Source organism: Bactrocera oleae, chromosome 3 (genome assembly GCF_042242935.1).
Source record: "Bactrocera oleae isolate idBacOlea1 chromosome 3, idBacOlea1, whole genome shotgun sequence".
NCBI classification, from domain to species: Eukaryota; Metazoa; Arthropoda; class Insecta; order Diptera; family Tephritidae; genus Bactrocera; species Bactrocera oleae.
In genome coordinates, this window is record NC_091537.1 from 83,667,470 (window position 1) to 83,688,862 (window position 21,393).

General features: G+C 33.9%; 5 protein-coding genes and 1 pseudogene across 6 annotated transcripts; 3 read left to right on the forward strand and 3 right to left on the reverse strand.

Moving 5' to 3' along the window:
• Nucleotides 1-4,416: 4,416 nt before the first annotated feature.
• Nucleotides 4,417-5,634, forward strand: LOC106627106 (phospholipase A1 VesT1.02). Its single transcript, XM_014247105.3, has 2 exons — nt 4,417-4,526; nt 4,597-5,634. Exons 1-2 carry the CDS (start codon nt 4,487-4,489, stop codon nt 5,574-5,576), a joined length of 1,020 nt encoding a protein of 339 aa, XP_014102580.1. The 5' UTR covers nt 4,417-4,486; the 3' UTR covers nt 5,577-5,634.
• Nucleotides 5,635-7,555: 1,921 nt separating this feature from the next.
• Nucleotides 7,556-8,435, reverse strand: LOC106627100 (phospholipase A1-like; annotated as a pseudogene).
• Nucleotides 8,436-11,881: 3,446 nt separating this feature from the next.
• On the reverse strand, nt 11,882-12,605 carry Polr2I (RNA polymerase II subunit RpII15). 2 transcript variants are annotated; one of them, XM_036370532.2, is made up of 3 exons: nt 12,461-12,605; nt 12,250-12,378; nt 11,882-12,162 (listed from the first exon to the last, which is right to left on the reverse strand). In XM_036370532.2, exons 1-3 carry the CDS (start codon nt 12,484-12,486, stop codon nt 11,973-11,975), a joined length of 345 nt encoding a protein of 114 aa, XP_036226425.1. In that variant the 5' UTR covers nt 12,487-12,605; the 3' UTR covers nt 11,882-11,972. The 2 variants fall into 2 exon arrangements, with proteins under 2 accessions (XP_036226425.1, XP_036226424.1); XM_036370531.2 differs by having other exon boundaries at nt 12,435-12,599.
• A 183-nt stretch (nt 12,606-12,788) lies between these two features.
• Nucleotides 12,789-14,636, forward strand: gny (ALG6 alpha-1,3-glucosyltransferase garnysstan). The gene is made up of 4 exons (XM_014247120.3): nt 12,789-13,589; nt 13,659-13,856; nt 13,920-14,079; nt 14,151-14,636. The coding sequence occupies exons 1-4, from the start codon at nt 12,922-12,924 to the stop codon at nt 14,577-14,579; spliced, it is 1,455 nt and encodes a 484-aa protein (XP_014102595.2). The 5' UTR covers nt 12,789-12,921; the 3' UTR covers nt 14,580-14,636.
• Nucleotides 14,637-14,922: 286 nt separating this feature from the next.
• On the forward strand, nt 14,923-16,553 carry LOC106627117 (dolichyl-diphosphooligosaccharide--protein glycosyltransferase subunit 1). Its single transcript, XM_014247124.3, has 2 exons — nt 14,923-15,541; nt 15,600-16,553. The coding sequence occupies exons 1-2, from the start codon at nt 14,977-14,979 to the stop codon at nt 16,388-16,390; spliced, it is 1,356 nt and encodes a 451-aa protein (XP_014102599.2). The 5' UTR covers nt 14,923-14,976; the 3' UTR covers nt 16,391-16,553.
• Nucleotides 16,554-17,415: 862 nt separating this feature from the next.
• Nucleotides 17,416-19,585, reverse strand: LOC106627132 (zwei Ig domain protein zig-8). Its single transcript, XM_014247136.3, has 7 exons — nt 19,405-19,585; nt 18,928-19,178; nt 18,482-18,598; nt 18,202-18,295; nt 17,985-18,112; nt 17,759-17,927; nt 17,416-17,690 (listed from the first exon to the last, which is right to left on the reverse strand). The coding sequence occupies exons 1-7, from the start codon at nt 19,451-19,453 to the stop codon at nt 17,587-17,589; spliced, it is 912 nt and encodes a 303-aa protein (XP_014102611.2). The 5' UTR covers nt 19,454-19,585; the 3' UTR covers nt 17,416-17,586.
• Nucleotides 19,586-21,393: the final 1,808 nt, after the last annotated feature.

Genomic DNA, 21,393 nt, shown 5'->3' on the forward strand with positions numbered 1-21,393 from the left:
TTCATTGATGTTTTATTTATGTATTGTTTAAGCAAAATTATATGGCGTAGTTAAAAATGGTGTCATAAAGAAAATGGCCATGATTATAGTCCGATTTCGCCTAGCTTGACCAATACATTGACTTTCTCCACTTTTAGATACACCTCGTTTGACCACTAAGGCTTAGCGTTTACAATGTCAGAGAAACTAAAAAAAAAGAAATGTGTGGCACTCGGGGACTGCCGCGGTAAAGCTATTGCATAGCATTTTTTATCAACTTATGCAATTGTAATTATTAATTTTTTCTTTGATATGAATTCAAGTTACACTTTTTAAGCGTGGTGACCGATAAGTAAACAAACTTTTTTCTATTATTAAATAAATAAGAAATTATTATCGTTTAAAATATTTTTATTATCTTACAATACATTTAGCTTATTCAGGAAGTTTTATCCGGGAAACCAGGGATAAAGGGATGCCTAACTTATTTCAGTGTGAGAGCGCCTCAAAATTAGCGTTTTTTATAACATTTTCCATTGTAGCCAGAACGGACAAAATAATAATTTTTAACAACATTTATTAAGATTAAATATTATTATACATGCATATGTTAAACATATGCAGAAACTATTTAAACCCTCCTTTGTGATTTTGTAATGTAATAAAACAATTCATTTTTGAACTTTCAATACTTGATCAAAAGATTAAATGTATTAGCTTTCAATTAATAAATTTCAATGGAAAATTAGTACTACTAAGCATGGCATCACAAAACAGCACATACATTGCCATTTCGCGTTTTCTTTCATTTTCATTGTTTTCCAATTTTTGTTAGTAATCTGCAACAGCAGCAACAAATCTCTCTGTTCGCATAATTTTCTGTAGGATTTCAATCTGGCCGTCCCTCTTTTTCCAAATGCTAAACGTCAGACCTCCTGAGCTTTAACAGTTGCCTGAGTTCAGAAGATTTTGACTGTTAACAATTGCGCTCTCATTTCCCGTGAGATGAGTTGGGCATCTCTTTATCTCTGACTGAAACTATAGGTTTATGGCAACTGAAATAAGAAACATAAGTTTGCGACTTGATATCCTGTAAAAATCTGGAAAATACCGCGTCAATGTTGGTCCCATATTTTTTCGTCGATTTTTGTGGATTATTATTCATTTTTAAATTCAATTTTTCCGAAAGAAAAGTTGTCAACGGCCATGATTTTTTATCAGCGAAGTTGATGTTGAAATCGCTAGCCAAGATAAGTGGAAATTTATTACCATTGATAATCTTGTTCAATTCAAACGAGATTCTGTTCTAAAAGGTGGGGTAGCTATTTACCAAAATAAAAATAATGTTACTAATATTATGTATAAAATAGTATATTATTTTTTAATCACCCTGCTCTGATTTGTTGCGCTTGAGATATACGAAAATACGCCCAAAAGTATGCAATATGTATGTGATCGTGTTAGTTTTATTTCCGTTACGGAATTTTGTGATTCGGTCGCCGCACTAAAAACTCGCGATAGAAGCTATGCAATAGCTTAAAAATACTAAACATAAGCGTATAGAATGTCAGATAGTGAAGAATTTTGTAACCACGAATAACAAGAAAAGGGCAAATTCAAAATAATTTGACATTTAAAGCACTTAAACCTTAGAAAATCACGCAATCAGCGGCTCGATCGATACCATATATGAATTCCCTTGATTACTAATAAGTCTCATAATTATGCCATATTTAGTATCTTATTAAAACGCTTAGTCTCAATATTACATTTTGCTTCATATCCGGGATAATTATTGGTATCAAATATTGGAAGTATGAGGGAAATAAGAGTATATTACATGTTGCTACGTTTCCTCGATATTTATATATACAAGTATTAAATATAGGCAATATGAGGAAAAAGTAACAGGAGACAAAGATATGGTTAAATTAGGGGTTGAGGTTTAAACCGATTTGATTCATATTCAGCTAGTGGTTATTAAAATAGCGCACAGATTGACCCAAATAAACTGCTTAAAGTTAACTAGTAAGCATGAAATTACTATATTAGGTATAAGGAAGCTAGTAATTACCCGATTTTATTCATTTTTGTCATCAGGAATCATTGTTATCGAAAAAAATGCCTTCTGAGTTTCATAAATATACCTCACCGATTATTATCATTTCCTACACAAAGGCAGACACATATCATAGAAATACACTCTTTGAATTTCATTAATATAACTCACATATTGACTAATATACCTATACGATATAAAGTCAACCGGAAGTCCGAAAATCTTTACACTAAGTATATGGGAGTTAGGGGATCTAATGACCCGATTTTACAAATTTTTGACACAAAGACACATTATTATAAGGAAAAGATGCTCTCTAAATTTCATTAATATATCTCACAGCTACAGGCATTGAGCTCCATATATTCGTTGTCTGAGGCTTGAAAAGTTATAGTCCGATTTCGATAATTTTTGGACGTCATATGGCATACCTTAAAGGCAAGATTTTATACCGTTAGCGCTTGTACGAAAAGACGAACAAACAGTTACCCGGATTCAATTCCAATCGTCATCCTGATCATTTATATATATTAAACTCAATATTTATCTCGACTAGATTTAAGTGTTGCAAACAACCGTTAGATGAAAACAACGATTATATTTTGTTGGAACTTATTGTGACTGTATAAAACTTTTCTTGATATTAGTTGCTCGTGCTGATTGTTGCGATAAGCAATATAATCGCTAATGTTTTAATTTATAGCGACTTTTCGCTGATATCGGTGCGATATTATAATTTACGATCGCCGCGAACAATATGGAATATTTACATATTTTAATAAATATAATTATAACAATATATAGTATATGTAAGTTCTTTTATATTCTTAAGGAAGATAATAGCTTGGTTCAAGTTCGCGAAATTCAAAAGTTTGTAGTGTAAGGGTTAATTCGGGTGGCTTAAGTCATATATTATACATCGCGTGTTACTCTTTTTGTGTTTACATATCAGTTTGCTGAAAAAGATAATATATATTTAAAGCAACATTTCAATTGAGTCTTAACTCTGGTGTGGTATTATTTGATTAGTATAATATATTATATCGTATGTTACTTATATATTATATGTACATTTGTATTATATATACTCGTGAGCAATAAAACATATTTATATTGATCACAAGTTACGATTTATGAACGTGATGCGATATTTATGGATGTTTTTCACCATTACTGTTGCTAGGTACGCATTTCTTTTCGTTATATATATATATTTTTTTTTACCTACAATTTTAAAGTCATCTGTGAAAAGCTAATGGCTCTTCCATGTCCGAATTTAGATTGGAGGTTATGACATTAAATGTTGGAAATGAAAATACCGTTCGAAAATAATGTTTCTATATTTAGTAATTTTGCCGATAAAAATATATATGTGGTATGTGTAAGGTAATACAGGTTAGTAATGAATGCTTCGGATATGTGAGATCGTTTCAAACAACTGAGGGGTCCTGCAAGTATAAGAAAAGCCAAAAAGGATCTATAGACCCAGATTTTTTTCAGAATTACATCGAAAAGCACATATTATATGTTCCGTAATTTTAGAGTTTTCTCTTATTTTGAAATCACGACCTCTTAGTGTCTATAGGAGTCGCTTTTAATCTCTCATATTGTTGAGATACACTTTTGACTTCTTTAGCTAAAAGCTTGCTATGAAGACTCTGGTTTTAATGTTCACATCCAATCATAACTATAATATATCATTAATAAATAATATCCTTTGATATCTGTAATGGGTTTCAAATGTTATTTCAACATTCTGGGAGGAGGCAGATAACACATCATACTTGAAAGATTTCAAAAGCATTTATTTGATGATTATTTAGTGAGGACCCGCTATGAATACTAACGACAACTATATTTAAGAGGGTGGTCCAATAAGTATTTAAGAAATTCGACTTAATATTCTGTCCGGTGCATTAATCCAAAAAAATTCGCACGGGGTCAAATATGTACGATACGGTGGGTGTGGCGGCAATTCGTAACCTAATTTGACATTGTCATGGTGAAATAGCATTTTTTCTTCCCAAATAAGGCATTATTTCCTTTTTTTTGTTGAAGGACTTATTACATGTGCCAGACACATGTTCTTCAAGCACATATAGCACCTTACACCTTGTAAGGTATACATATATATTAATGTATGTATATTGATATAATTTAGTTATTTTATATGAAAGTAATTTCTTAAATAATTATTGCCATATGTCAAAATCTGTTTTCTGCAACCATTTGTGATATGATAAGATAGCCTTAACACAAACCAAAGTATGTGAATTTATTTATGATATGATATACATACTACATACATATACAGATGTATGTATGTATATCCATATATAATAGTAATTACATACAAAAAACCTATTTTAGAGCAAAGCTTCGGTATAAAAACAAGAGTAGTTCACGTTTCAAGCATATTGGTTATTTGGTATACTTCGAAGAGCTAACATGAAAGGCTTGATCGTCTTACTACTAGCTGTTGCTGCAGGTAAGCAAATTCGCAAAAACTGTAGCTAAACCGAAATTTTTCATTTAAAACTTCCTTGGTCACCTTACAGCTTCGGCTATCCCCATCGATGAAGATAGACAATCTGGCGAAGGTGGCTGGTATGTGCCACAATTGGATGGATCCTTCGAATGGATGACCGTCGAACAAGTCGAAGCCATGCGTCAAGCACCAAGTGGTCGTGCCGCTACTGTAGTCTATTTCCATTTGTACACCAAGGAGAACCCCACCACACCAGACACAATAATTTCGGGAGATGCCGCTTCCTTGACTGCGTCTCACTTCAACAACGCAAATCCAACCAAATTTATAATTCACGGTTGGAAATCGGATTCTAATACCGATCTTAACAGATTGATCCGTGACGCTTATTTGGCAAGTGGTAAATACAACATTTTCTCGATTGACTGGAGCGACAAAGCACAATCATTCAATTATGCTGCCTGTGCATTGCGTGTGTCTGGTGTTGGTAAACAAGTAGCTAACTTCATCGATTTCTTGTACCAGGAAGGTGGTTTGTCTTTCGAAAATGTACATATTATCGGTCACAGTTTGGGTGCTCATGTATCCGGAATAGCGGCCAAGAATGTACGTTACGGACGTATCCAGCAAATTACCGGTTTAGATCCTGCCCTGCCTATGTACAGTTACGATAAACCCGCTGAACGCTTAAACCAAAACGACGCCTACTACGTGGAGTCCATTCAAACTTGCGGTGGTCTTTTGGGCTTCTTGAAACCAATTGGTAAATCTGCCTTCTACCCCAATGGAGGTAAAAGCCAACCCGGTTGTGGTCTCGATCTTGCCGGATCATGCGCTCATTCGCGTTCGTGGATGTACTATGCTGAAGCTATCCAAAAGAATAATTTCCCAGCTATGAAGTGTGCTGATTATGAGAATGCTGTAGAAAAGTCTTGTGGTAAGACCTATTCTTCGGTACGCATGGCTGCCCCCACAAACTTTGTCAACGCCAATGGTCAATTCTATGTTCCAGTGAACAAGAAGGCTCCCTATGGCAAGGGTAAAAAGTGATTATCTTATATTCAGATGTAATTTATATTAGTTTGAATAAAAATATTTAAAAAATCAATTAATTGATTTGAAAACAAGGAAAATAAGAAAAAAACCTTAAGTGCGGCTGCACCGAAGCGATAATACCCTTCACAATTACAAGAGATTCCATACAAGAACATGATTTTAATTGGTCAGTTGGTATGGCAGCAACATGCTACAGTGGTCCAATATCGGCGATTCCGACAAACGAGCAGCTTCTTCAGGAGTACAGGACGTGTGCAAAATTTCAAATTGAGAATTCATAAACTGAGCGACTAGTTAGTGTACATACAGCCAGATGGACGGACGAATAAACGGACAAACAGACCGAGATGGCTAAATCGACTCAGCTCGTCGCTCTGATCACACATGTATATATATATATGTATATATATATTGTACTTTATAGGGTTTCCGACGTTTCCTTTTGTTTCTTAGAAACTTTATGACCCTGTTCAAGGTATAATTACCGACCATCGGAGCGTATGAGTAATTTTTAAGAATTGCAGGCGATATTTAAAACCACTAAGGATCCAAAGACTTATCCAAAATATAATTTCACTTTTTGTTTCAAAATTAAAGTACTACTCGTATATTCCATATACGTATGTATGTAAGTTAAAGACAAAAGAGCGGACAAATATCAATCACGATCACGATAATTACAAGTATGTGCACATACCACTTGAACAGTTGAAACACCGAACCTCTTGTGATGCAAAAAACCCCTAGATTTAAATATATATCAAAAGATGCTCATGAATCGACGAAGCGCTTTGAGCTATTGACCAAATTTGTTGAGGCGACTACTTGTATATCGATCCTTGCTAATACGACCGATGTACCGAAGGTAAATATGATTACTGAGATGTTTCAACCTCAGTCTATCGCAAGCTGGATTTGTAGCTCAGTTAGCAATTTTAGATGGAATACCTTATTTACCATTGGATGTGCTAACACAAAGATATTCGATATAAAAGATCTAATGAAGGGCCAACAGTGCCATAGTGAAGGCATTTTGAACAATACTACTTTTATTAATTTTTCGTTCGAAAAACATTTGTTTTGTTAATCAACTTTAGTTCCCGACTCCACTCAACCTGTCACTTGGCTGCGTTCGTGCATGAGGCACAACATTTCTTTAAAAAGCACGTGACATACATGAGTTGGTCGTGGTGGTTCTGGTTGGAAGTAATACAAATGTGACAAAAGTCTAGCCACTTTTAAAACTTGGGAAAAAATTAAAATGCGATGGAGAACCCTAGCTCTTAACATAGAGTCCGTCATGCTTTCGCATTATGCGTGTCAGTGAATGTTATATGTAGTGCAGATGCAGTGAAGAAAATATAACGGCCATAGCTGAGAGTGTCGATTCGGCGCCGTTCGCAACAACTCGGACTGACGTATGGAACGACATGACATGGCGCATTTTACGTTAAGATCTTTAATTGAAAGCGTACAAAATATCCACTTCTGCAAGAACTGAAGCGGCTCGACCCTTCAAAGCGACAACGCTTCGCTTAATGAGCTCTTAAAAAGTACCATGTAGATCCAACGTTTTCGAGCCAAATTTTGTTCAGCGATGAGGTAAACAAACAAAACTGCCGCATTTGGGACGAAGAGCAACCTGAAGAGATTCAAGAGCTCCCATTTCATACCATGTGGTTTGTGGGATGATGGAATCATCGGTCCAAATTTCTTCAAAAATGATGCCGGTGAGAACGTGTTCATCAATGGCGACCGTTATCGCACCATGACAACCGACTATTTGATGCCTGAAACTGAAGGTCGTGATCTCGATACGGAACCTTGAAATGCATCACCCTTTATATTCTAGTTTCTTTATATATATTAATAAGAAATATTGAAAATACCGCTCAGATTATATTTTTTCAAAATAATAAGACTTTACTATTGACAATTTACTTCTTATTCTGAATATCAGAGTTATGTAAATTTTAGTTATCCATGCCATAAGGAACCTTCTTATTCACTGGAACATAGAATTCACCAACGGCATTGACAAAGTTTGTGAGGGCAGCCATGCGTACCGAAGAATAAGTCTGACCACAGGAATTTTTTACAGCATTTTTATAACCAGCACACATTTCACAGATGGGAAATTGTTCTTTTGGATAGCTTCAGCATAGTACATCCACGAACGTGAATGAGCGCATGATCCGGTAAGATCGAGACACAACCGGGTTGACTTTTACCTCCTTTGGGGTAGAAGGCAGATTTACCAATTGGTTTCAAGAAGCCCAAAAGACCACCGCAAGTTTGAATGGACTCCACGTAGTAGGCGTCGTTTTGGTTCAAGCGGTAATTTGCTGGATACGTCCGTAACGTATATTCTTGGCCGCTATTCCGGATACATGAGCACCCAAACTGTGACCGACAATATGTACATTTTCGAAAGACAAACCACCTTCCTTGTACAAGAAATCGATGAAGTTAACTACTTCTTTACCAACACCAGACACACGCAATACAGAGGCAGAATAATTGAGTTTTTCTGCTTTGTCGCTCCAGTCAACCGAGAAAATGTTGTATTTACTTGCCAAATAAGCGTCACGAATAATTAAATTCAGATCGGAATCAGAGTCCGATTGCTAGCCGTAAATTATGAACGCGACCACTTGGTGCTTGACCCATGGCTTCGACTTGTTCGACAGTCTCCCATTCGAAGGATCCATCCAATTGTGGCACATACCAGCCACATTCACCAGATTGCCTATCCTCATCGATGGGGATAGCCGAAGCTGTAAGGTTGCTAATTTTTGTGCGAATTTGCTTAGCTGCAGCAACAGCGAGTAGTAAGACGATCAAGCCTTTCATGTTAGCTCTTCGAAGTGTACCAAATAACCAATATGTTCAAAAAGTGAACCACACTTATTTTTATACTAAAATTTCACTGCACATTTAACTCTATAGTTGTACGAGTATAAATCTACCTAATTCTTATTCAATATTAATACATACATATATCACTGTGAAGATCACTTTTCTAGAAAAGAAACTTATATTTTGGACATAGTAGGTAAATCCACTTATGTAAATTGTTTTCTTTTGAAGCGCAACCTCCTGATCATAATTAATAAGGCCCTATTAATAGGTGCCAAATATAAAATTCTGATAGCATCAAAAAATTGCGAAAATAATATAAAACAAGAAAAAACGTTAACTTCGGTTACACCGAAGCTATAATACCCTTCACAGATACAAAGGTTCCTTACAATAACTGGACTCAGATCTAATTTCGTGAATCAGCAATAAAAAATAAAATTTTTTTCCATGCAGGCACTTTACTCCGATCGTTCAGTTTATATAATAGCTGTATGACATAGCAATCCGGTCTAAACAATTTTTTCGGATATTATATTCTTGCCAAATTTCGTCAAGATACCTCGTTAAACGAAAAAGTTTTCCATACAAGGACTTTACTCCGATCGTTCAGTTAATATGGCAGCTATATGTTTTAGTCATCCAATCTATTCAAGTTTTTCGGAGATCACGTTGTTGCCTCAAACAATAACTCATGCCTAATTTCGTGAAGATACCTCGTCAAATGAAAGAGTTTTCCATACAAGGACTTTACTCCGATCGTTCAGTTAATGTGGCAGCTATATGTTATAGTCATCCGATCAAAACAATTTCTTCGGGAATTACATTGTTACCTTAGAAAATAACTCATGCCAAGTTTCGTGAAGATATTACGTCAAATAAAAAAGTTTCCCATACAAGGACTTGCTTCCGATTGTTCAGTTTGTATGGCAACTATATGTTATAGTGGTTCGATGTCGGCCGTTCCGACAAATTAGCAGCTTCTTAGTGAGAAAAGGGCAGGTACAAAATTTCAGATCGATAGCTTAACTGAGGGACTAGTTTGCATATATACAGACGGACGGACATCGATAAATACACTCAGCTCATCATGCTGATCATTTATATATATATTTTATAGGGTCACAAACTTAATATACTCTGTTCAGGGTATAAAAACAAGTAAGGAAGGGTTAAGATCGAGTGTAAATGAACATTTTTTACTATCAGAATTTGCAACTATCAAGGGCGCTGAAAAGTCTTGACCAATGTTATTCATAGGTAAACCCCCGGTGTAAAATAAATCGGAAATTCGAACATCTTTACATTAGGTATAGTATCAGAGATCTTTGGGCTAGGGGAAGTGTCGATCCTGTTTTATCCATTTTTGACACAAGCTCCTATTATTAGTTAAAAAAAAAATTTTTTAATTTTCAATAACACATCTTACAGATTAACCGATGTTCTCGGTAAAATATCAGCCACAAGGACTGAGGTCCACATATTCGATATCAGTAGGCTTGAAAAGTAAAAGGCCGATTTCAACCACTTTTGGACGTAGAATACTTTAAAGATACAATTTGTGCAAGATTTAATTTCGCTAGCACGAAAGGACGTAAAGACAGTGACCCGGACTTCAACTCGACTCGTCATCCTAATCATTTATATATTATATACATATGTTAATATAACTCTATATCTATCCCGATTAGTCTTAAGTGTTACAAACAACCGTTAGGTGAACAAAAATATTATATTATTATTTGCTCAAGCTGATTGTTGCGATAACTAATAGAATCGCTAATGTTTTTTTTATAGACTCTTTGCTGATATCGGTTTTCTATTATAATTTATGATCACAAACATTATTTAATATATGTATATGCACATATGTATTTAAATAAAGGTAAATGTAATCATATGTATAAATAGAAATTCTTTTATATTCTCAAGAAAGATAATAGCTCGGTTCGAGATCGCGAAATTCAAAAGTTTCGATCGAATCTATTTAAAGCAACAATATAATTGAGTTAACCCTGCACGCTTTAGAAGTTATTGCTGATACACAAATATTTAAAGATTCGTCAAGAACATGTGGTTATTATATGATTAATAAAATATATCAAATAGTATGTTACTTATACATACTATATGTACATATGTATATACTAGCGAGCAATAAAATAAACTGATCAGAATTCACCTAGAAGATTGGAGGTTATGACATTAAAGGGTGAAAAAAAAACGGTTAGTAATTGTTTCTATATGTAGGGATATTATCAAAGCAGATAGATGTTAAAATCGATGGTATCGGATATAATATGTAGCTTAGTAATAAATGCTTGGAATATGTGGGATCGTTTTAGGTTATTGAAGAGACCTGCAAGTTTAAGGAAGGCCAAAAAAGACTTATAATATCATACTTTTTTTCAACAGCTTTTAGAAAAACATCAAATATTTTCTATAATTTTAGAGTTTGCTCAGTAGTTATTACAACGCGGCTACAGGAGCCGCTTTTAATCTCTCAAAATGTTGAGGAAAGCTGATATGTTTTTTATCCAAAAGTTTTCTACGACTTCATGAAGACTTTAGTTTTAACTTTGGCCTGTAACGATTTTCATATGCTATTTCAAACTTTGGAAAGAAGACAAATAACACAACATACATAAGTGATTTCAAAATCATTTCTTTCAAGGTAACTTAGTGAAATCCACTATGAATGCTAGCCATAACTATATTCATGAATTCAATACAATAAGTATTTAGAATATACTACTCACATTTCCATATGGGGCAAAAGGAAGTCGCACGGGGCCAGATCTGTAAAAAATGGCGGATATGGTGGTAGTTCTTCCTGCAAATCGCTATTCCGCTTTCCTACATGAGCACGAATCAAATCACCGACCGATTTTATCCAATTTTATAACTAATTTTAGAGCTAACACCGAACGAAACCTTTATATCTACATGTTAATCACACTGATTCATCGAAATTTCGGATGTGAAGTTATTTGAACGAACGAAAGTCAATATTTACGTTAAATGGAAGTGAACGCATTTATGTAGTGATTGCACTCCTTTGCCCTTTTTTTAACCTATATAATATATTTTCAGATTTAATTTTTTTTTTTGGTTCTTCATAGGTTCTTTTTATATTTTTTAAAGTAGAAGGATGTATAACAGAAGTCAATGAGAAACAACCAAAATTAAATCACAAAACAGCACACCTTTGACAAAAAGTATTTCAGTACACTTACTAGAAGGAAACAAACATAAATCAATTAGCATTGCAGTTGTCACTCTGCTGTTTGTTCCATATTCAAACCATGTTCATTTAACACCCTGTAACAACTTTGGCTGCCAATTTATTGTTACCAAAGCTTTGCCTCTATTTTGTGAGTGATGATATATTTTTATGCCCTTACTAGCACATACGTTAAATATGATATTAAAAACATATATTGGATATATACGTCAGGGTACTAAAGTTTTCAGTTTAATTTTTTGTTTTTTGTTTACTTATTCCAAATTCATTAAAACTATAAAAATAACTCATTCTGTCCATCTATGCGTACAGTTCTGATTCGTGCAAACGTAGTACAATCTCATTTCTTCTTCAGCGCGACGTGTTTGCGCTTGGAAGAACACTGCTTCCCTATGTGAGCATTTCGGACAGGCATGATCCTCGGTACGGGGCAATGTCGGGTCAGATATCACATCCGGTACTATATGAGTAAGCTCACTGCGTGCAGATTTATGAATTTACATAGGTATGTAATGATTAATATGTCGTATAATTTAAAGAAACACAAAAATATAGAAAACTTACTCGATTTCGTGCATAATTTTATTCACATAGATGCAATTCGAATCAGCCTCCTGTTTGTAATCGCAATTTCGACAGGCGTATAGCAGCACTTTGTTTTCTTTATCTTCTTTGGGATACAACATGTTATTACTGCAAAATAAAGTAATAATTTAATGTAAGTATATATTATTTCCAATAATACATACCATTCTTGGCAGAACCGTATACCCACAAATCCAGGTCCTTCTGAATTAGCATTATCGAAAATGGACATTTTGCTATATTTTTAATTTTAATAAAACTCTAGACAGGTTAAAATTTATGAATTTCTGGACGCGGTATTTTGGCGAACTGTCTAATAGAGATGTGTAAAACAGTAATGTCAACAATCGATATAACTACAACAATGGAAGTTTACATATGCATTTATGCAGATATGTTGCTAAAATTAAGTAATTTTTTATCAAAATAAGCTTTGAAATCATTGTTACATATATTATATACGTAAATATTTACTTATCATTCGAGTTCTATTTGTATTTTGTAGTTCAATTCCTTTATAGTCACGTCACTCTCATCAATATCCCACATCTCTGATCAGCTGATTTATGTAGTAAACAAAAATAAAAACCAAGAGACCGGCGTAAGCTTCTAGATGGCGTGGCATTTAAAAAACTAATAATTAAGATCGCTATGATTAACGCCAATATTCTAGCTGCAATAAGTGTCGCTATAGCTGTAAGAGCTATTGTATCGCTATATTCATATTCTGGACAGGGACAGCCGCCCATGTATGGCGATTACGAGGCGCAAAGGCATTGGCAAGAAATAACAACAAACTTAGAGCCTAAATATTGGTACAAGAATACAAGTGAAAATGACCTATTGTATTGGGGACTAGATTATCCGCCACTTACAGCGTATCATAGCTATTTATTGGGTATTATCGCCGGTAAATACAATGAGAGCTTTGTTGGATTGACCAAATCACGAGGTGTGGAGTCTGAAACACACAAAGCATTTATGCGTTTAAGTGTATTGTTTGCTGATGTTGTTATATATCTGCCAGCTTTGGTCTTACTTTGTTTAGTAATAGTAAATCAGCAAACTAAAAAATCATTGCTCGTCTATCTTATACCAATGATTTTATATCCTGGACAAATTCTCATAGATAACGGACACTTTCAGTACAATAACATATCGCTTGGCTTATTTCTACTTGCTATAGCTGCTATATGTAAAGAAAAGTATTATTTAGGCTCATTCGTCTACACTTTGGCTTTGAACTATAAACAAATGGAGCTTTATCATGCCTTTCCAATTTTTATTTATCTGCTCCGCACATGCTTTGACCAAAAGAGGTAATTAGTTTCTAATTCAAATATATTTTTAACTACACATCGATATAATTCCTTTAAAATTTCTTGTAGTTTTTCGCAAAAGATTAAAAAGTTCTCATTAGTAGCCTCAATTGTTGTAAGCACTTGCGTTGTATTATGGCTACCTTGGCTGGGATCGTTGAACTCAATTTTAGAGGTAGTGGGACGTCTCTTTCCCATTGGTCGTGGTGTATTTGAAGATAAAGTTTCAAACTTTTGGTGTGTCGTAAATGTGGTTTACAAAATAAAGTATGTATTCAAATTATATATTTTCAAGATACCATATACTATAATAAGTTAAACTTATTCTAGAAATAAATTGTTAAATCAACAAATGGCTATGCTGTGCTTAAGTGTTACTGCTGCTTTTGTGCTGCCAATTAACGTTCATCTCTTCTTCAATAAAAGAAAAGAAACTTTCTTGTTAAGTTTGGTGAGCACCGCCATGACTTTTTACTTGTTCTCATTTCAGGTAAACAATTATTCGAATATTTGACATTTATATTAATAAATTAATCGTACTTCTATTATAAATGTTTATAGGTTCATGAAAAGTCTATACTGCTTGTCGCTGCCCCCGCATTATGTTTATTTAATAGCTATCCACTGGAAACCTTATGGTTTTTGGAAATTACTGTCTTCAGCATGTTTCCACTATATGTAAAAGATGGCCTGGCAATGCCATTCTTTGTGCTGCTGCTAATTTATCATATCTTCGTTAAAGATATTATTTTGAAAGAATTTAATTATCGACAATTTAATAATAGAGTTCTGTCAACCATATTCTCAACGTCTGTATATTTCATGTTTATAATTGCATGTGTGTCATTGTTTGCACCTGCGCCCACAAACTATCCACATATTTGGTCTTTAGTGATTAGTGTTTATAGTTTCGCGCACTTTTTCTTATATTTTTGTTTCTGCATTTGGCAACAATTTGTAAATGATTTTACAAAAATAAAAGCCGCGTAAGAAATTATTATTGTTAAATGAAAAGTACAGTTAAAAAATAAAACAAATTACAGTACACACACAAAAGTAATTTTATTATTTTTTTTGCTTATCACAATATTACATATATTTTTAAAATTAATTAGGAAATCTTAAATCATATCATTCGCGGATGTTCAACGTTAACACACCAAACTAATTTCAATACTTTTTTAGTATCACAAACAAAACAAACATTTTCAAAAATGTTTGGAAAATCTTAAATTCACGTACGTATGTAACCTAATTACAAAAATAAGCAAAAATAAATAAATGTCATCGCTTATGCCCTGTGTTTCAATTCCCACTGGGTTTCGTGTATACAACAACTTGTCGTGACTATTTTTTTCCGTTGCCCTACCTACGTGTCCAAAGCAAAATGAATACTAGCCGGTGTTCAATTTTATTAATATTAATTTTCTATACTATTTGTCTAACTCAGGCAAAAATTATTAATAAGAATGTTGATCGTTCATTAGATGTATCAACCCAACTAGTTAAGGAGCTTACTAAAATAACAGCAACCAATAGCGATGGAAAGCCGATTAGCGTGTACACGTTCTTAGTACCAGCTGCAGATCGTAAAAACTTAGCATTTATCGCCGTAAGAGATGAAAATAAAAAAGAATTAAAATATACGGAAAAATTGGTTGATGGTAATCACCAATTCGTTATTGCATTCCCAACGTCAACGGCCACTGAAGTTTTCAATATTGAAGCCGTGTACACAAAGAAGTTGATACCTCATCCCAGTCAAATACCGCAATCGGGGAAGCAACTTGTAAGGTATGAGGGTAATCTATACTTATATTCACCGTATGAGACAAAGAGTCAGAAGCTTAGCGTTTTATTAAGCTCCGCTAATATACTCTCATATACACAAGTCAAGCCCTTCAATGTTGCGTCTAATAAAATTAAATATGGACCTTACGAAAATATCGAAGGTAAGTAATTATAATTCTTTGCTTATTAAAATAACTGCTGACATTTATCATTTGCTAGCCTTATCAAATCAATCACTTGTCATACACTATGAAAACGAACGCCCATTTTTAACTACAACACGTCTTGAGCGTATTATTGAGGTATCACATTGGGGCAATATTGCTGTAAAAGAAAATCTTTACATGGAGCATACCGGCGCTTTGTTGAAGGGTTCATTTTCACGTTATGAATTCCAAAAGGATGCGCGTTCCGGTCACGCTATTAAATCGTATAAGACGATTTTACCTGCATCGGCATCTGATGTCTACTACCGTGATACTAATGGCAATATTTCTACTTCAAATATGAAAGTTATGCGTGACTTTGTTGAATTGGAGTTGCGACCACGTTTCCCGCTATTCGGTGGCTGGAAAACACACTACACACTAGGTTACAACATACCATCTTTCGAATACCTTTTCAACGCCGGTGAAAAGTATCAATTGAAAATGCGTCTAATCGATCACATCTACAACGATATGGTAATTGATGAAGCGGAGATAAAAATTATTTTACCTGAAGGTGTTTCCAATATCGAATTAACAACACCCTATCCAGTGAAGCGCGCACCAAATGAATTACATTACACGTATTTAGATACAGTTGGACGCCCAGTTATAATATTGTCTAGCAAAAATCTAGTAGAAAATCACATTGCAAATTTCAATCTAAAGTACAATTTTTCGAAGATTACTCTGTTGCAAGAGCCACTTTTGGTTGTTGTTTTCTTCTTTATCATTTTCATAATTGCAATTATTTCAATTCGCCTTGATTTCTCAATTAGCACCACACATAGTCACAAGGACTAATATGATTTTTTCGTTAATAAGTTATATTCAAGAAGAAGGCGTATAAAAGTTACTTTAACTTTATTAACTAATAAATAAATCATTCAGTAGACTTGAAAAAAAAAATTATAAAATAAAGTTTTGAAATTAAATTGTATGAGAGTATTTATACAGTACTAAGTAAGAGTTTTGAAAGTGTTTTTATTTTATGGAAATATTGTATATATGTATCTACTAATGTGCAATTGATGTAAAAAGACCAGTTAGAACTAATATCAGTAGCTTCCGAAGTGACGTAATATAGAGAGGGCACATAGAGATCTGCCAGTTATAGAGATCTACGCATTGTTGGCAACTTACTGCGATGAGAAAGAAAACAATTTCTTTAATTATTTATCAAACAGTGTTAGGTCATTGAAATAACAGCATCGTAGCATCGGATTTTACAATGCTCATATTTAAATATTTTTACACCGTGAACAGGGTATATTACGACGACGTGTGTAAAACCCACAAGGAAACGCCGGAGACCCCATAAGATGAATATATAAATGATCAGTGTGACAAACTGAGTCGATTTAGCCATGTCTGTCTGTATGTATATACGCAAACTATTTCCTCAATTTTTGAGATATCGATCTGAAATGTTGTACACAACCTATTGTACCCAAGACACTGATCTTTTGTCCGAAACGCCGATATCGGCTTACATCAGCATATAGCTGCCACACAAACTGATCAATCAAAATCCAGTTTTTGTATGTAAAACTTTTTTATTTGACAAGACATCATGAAATTTAGTGTAGATTATTGCCAAAAGTGCTACAAATATATTGGTCAGATCGGATCACTTTAGCATTTAGCTGCCACACACAGACCAATCAAAATTAAGTTCTTGTATGAAAACACTTTTATTTGTGAAAGTTATTCTAGCTTCGGTGCAGCCGAAGTTAACGTTTTTTCTTGTTTTATGTTTGTTTGCATAACTTATGCGCTATATTCAAAAAATTATATACCATGATTTTTACAAAAGTAACACCATCCAATGCATAGCTTTTTAAGGCTTAATAGATCAGATAAAGTATATTTACATAGAAAATGTATCTTTAATTTACAATGATATTCCGTTAAATATCTATAAAATTTTCGAATCTATAACAATGTAAGAAATATTTAATTTTTTTTTTTTTGATTTGCGTTATACATACATACAAGTTTTAATCTATAATATAGATTATACGACACATAATCAACACAACAATAAAATTGCTACAATACTTTAATGAATAGCCGGCACGTTGTACAGCCGCTGGATGTTCTCCTAAAGTTTAAGAGAAAATTATTGTAAAAAATTTGTAAAAAAAAAATATTACAAAATTTTACAAGTACCGTTTAGTACATGTACGTTGACAGTTTTAGAATTTGCATTGGATGGTAAACAAGCATATCTGCCAGAATCGGAAATTCTAGCTCTTTGTATCAAAAGATAAGATGTTGTAATGTCGCCCTTCTCGGTGATAACGGAAACGCCACCACGTGGTGAATCGTAATTTATTTCCTTTTTGAAAATAATAAAATTTTAAAATGTGAAAAGAAATATTTTCGTGTTATTGACCTCATTATTGTGAGTCCAGTGCACTGTCAATGGCGGATCGGGTAAATGTTTGACAATACAAGTCAAATTAACGGTTGAGCCCATATCAATATACAACTCGGGACCACCAGGAATACTCGTTATTGGTTCTGGAAATATTTTCAAATTATTTTCCTTAAGTATGTTCTCTGATTTTCTTTTTTTTTTCATACATTCATATTTATGTAAGATAACTTACCGACGACAGAGAAAACCATTGTATAGCCTACAGGAGGCGTTGTTGAAACTTGGCATTCATAAACGCCGGAATCTCTTATTTGCGGAAATTTAATCTAGAATGGGCAAATAGAACGATTCCAAAATACTTTAGTACAACTCATATACTAGTATTTATTTATATGCTTTTATTTATGTATTTTTTTGAAATGTATTTATTTACTTATTTTATAATTAACTAATTATCGCAAATTATTTATGGCAGTTAGCAATATATTAAAAAATGTTTTTTTCGGACCTACCTGCAAAGACCAATCGCCACTTATCTTGTTATATATGGAAGTGAATCGTTGATCGGAAGTATAGGTGCTTTCGCCCACAGTCAGTAGATGTAAATCTCTATGTCTGATCCAAGAAACCTTAATTTGTGGTATTTTTAAGTACAAATATTCAGCTTAATAAGTTTCGTAGTAGTTGTAGTAAATTTTTAAATGTTTAGCAAATATTGAAATAGAAGTTGAAAACAATATTTTCAAGAAAAATTGCAAAAATAAAAAAAATTTGGAAACTTTTGAAGTTTACAAAGAAAATTTGCTAAAGTAAAATATTAAAACGAAATTAATTTTTTTAAAACCGTGAAAATGATTCCAACGGCTATTTGCTGCCAATACATCATATATGCATAAATGCACTTTATCTTTCCACCACTTGGCTCAATGCCCATCTGTTGGCAATTATTATTACTCACTGTTTTGTTTCCAAGGTTCTTAATACGGCAATTCAAATGCGCTGTTTTACCAACTAACGATGTCACATTCTTTGTAGCTGATGTGTCAAAGTAGGGCCCTCTATCAAGCGGTCTACTTTGTTTCAAATATGTGTCCCCCAACGAATCAAATGTCTCGTCGACCCCCCGCGATTTTTGCACAAATACCGAAGCGTTGGCTTGTTGGTTGTGATCAATATAAGCATATTGACAGTCGATTTTTCTGTGGAAAACTATGCAAGGCATAAATTAACATAATTAATGAAAATTCACTGTTATTTTTATTAAACGAAAGTAATATTCGTACTGAAAGTTGATTTTTTTAAAATATATTTAACAAAATGATGTGTGCACTGAGTTTGTACATATTTTTGTATGTCTTCTAAAATGCAATTTTTGTGTCCATATTTTAGCAATGTGAATAAATATGGGTTATACATATTTGTAAATTCTACTCACATATAAAAATTATAGCTAATACACAAATTGCTTTTAAGTTGCGGAACATTTTGATTAAATCTGTTGAAGGTATGAAACTATTTTGGTTTTTTTCAGGTCACAGGACATACTTTGGCTTTTAACACAACAGAAAGTTTTTACTATGAAATGCACATAATACTTCCTTGACATAGACAAGAGCCTGGTAATTGCACATGCGCTTTGATTGCGACTTCACTTGTACACTTAATGCTTGTTAATTGTTTTTACACTAAACCTTTTTTTGAACAGCAAAATATTAATTAGGTAATTAATAGAAAATTTAAATAATGATACTACTATTCTTTCATTAATATATAATTTTTTTACAAATTTCATTATATCCCAATAAAAATATATGCATTATAAGAGCATAAAAAAATATTAGCATATTTACACAAGGGTTAAAAGTGCAAAATGTGTTGAAAACCAATATTAATTTGAAATGTTTCCCAATCGTATTTCCAAAAATGATTACCGGAAGCCAGTCGGTGTTACAATAACACTACTAAATTGACTACATACTACAAGTAAAGGTTTTTGAGCACAAAACTCTAAAAGAATATTTAAAGTAGGTTTAAAACAATGTTATATACATATGGTGTATGCATTAATTCGTGCGGTTTTTTTACGAAAATTAAGACTTTATTGTGAAAAAATTGTTATACATTTAATGTTCAAAGTATTGCCCATCGGAAGCTATGATGTTTGCCCATCTTTCTGGCAGTTTGTGGATCCCATCCCAAAAGAACTTCTCCGGCTTGGAGGTCAAGAAAGAATCAATCCAATTTCTGATACCCTGTTCTGAAGAGAAGCGTACTCCGGTGAGGGCATTCTGCATTGATCTGAACAAGTGGTAATTGGAAGGTGCTATGTCTGGGCTATAAGGCGGGTGAGGTAGAACTTCCCACCCACAGTTTTCCAAATAGTTTTTAACTGGGCTTGCAACATGTGGCCGAGCGTTGTCATGATGAAAAATTATTGATTCGTGTCTGGTCGCATATTCTGGTCGTTTTTCCGCGATGGCCTTTTTCAAACGAATCAATTGTTTTCGGTAGAGGTCCCCATTGATCGTTTGACCCGATTTCAATAGCTCATAATAGAGCACACCCTTGTGGTCCCACCAAATACATAGCATAACTTTAGCAGCATGGATATTCGGCTTTGCCGTGGATGTTGATGGTTGGCCGGGCTTCACATACGATTTCTTGCGCTTTAGGTTATCATAATTAATCCATTTTTCATCGCCAGTGACAATCCGATGCAAAAACGACTTCTTTTGGTGGCGTTGAAGCAACATTTCTGACATGCAGAATCGACGTTCGACGTCTCTTGGCTTTAATTCATAAGGCACCCAATTTCCAAGCTTCTGGATGAATCCTAATGATTTTAATCGTCTGGAAACGGTTGCTTGATCAACTCCTAATACTTTTGCAAGTTCTCCTTGCGTCTGGCATGCATCTGCGTCGAGCAATGTCTCCAATTCTTCGTCTTGAAGTTTGTTTGGCTGTCCGGGTCGTTCTCCGTCGTCTAAGTCGAAATTGCCACTTTTAAACCGTGCAAACCACTTTTGGCACGTTCGTTCGGCTAAAGCATGGTCACCATAAACGTCCAGTAAAATACGATGGCTTTCGGCAGCACTTTTCTTCATGTTAAAATAATGAAGAAGAACTCCCCGCAAAAACACTTTATCTGGTACAAATTTCGACATGTTCAAATGAATGAAACAAATTGTTGTTCCCGCTCAAATAATTTATATCTACTGAAAACGACGCGAAAATAGCAATACCTTTGAAATGAATATAGCCACAGATGAATACGACGCGAAATAATACTAGTAGAGCCCTCTCTTAGAAAACCGCACGAATTAATGCATACACCATGCATAATGCAGCGCAGATTAATGTAACAGTTTAACAGCAATTTTAAGATATTAGATAAACACATATTTATATTCACTTAAATAGTTAT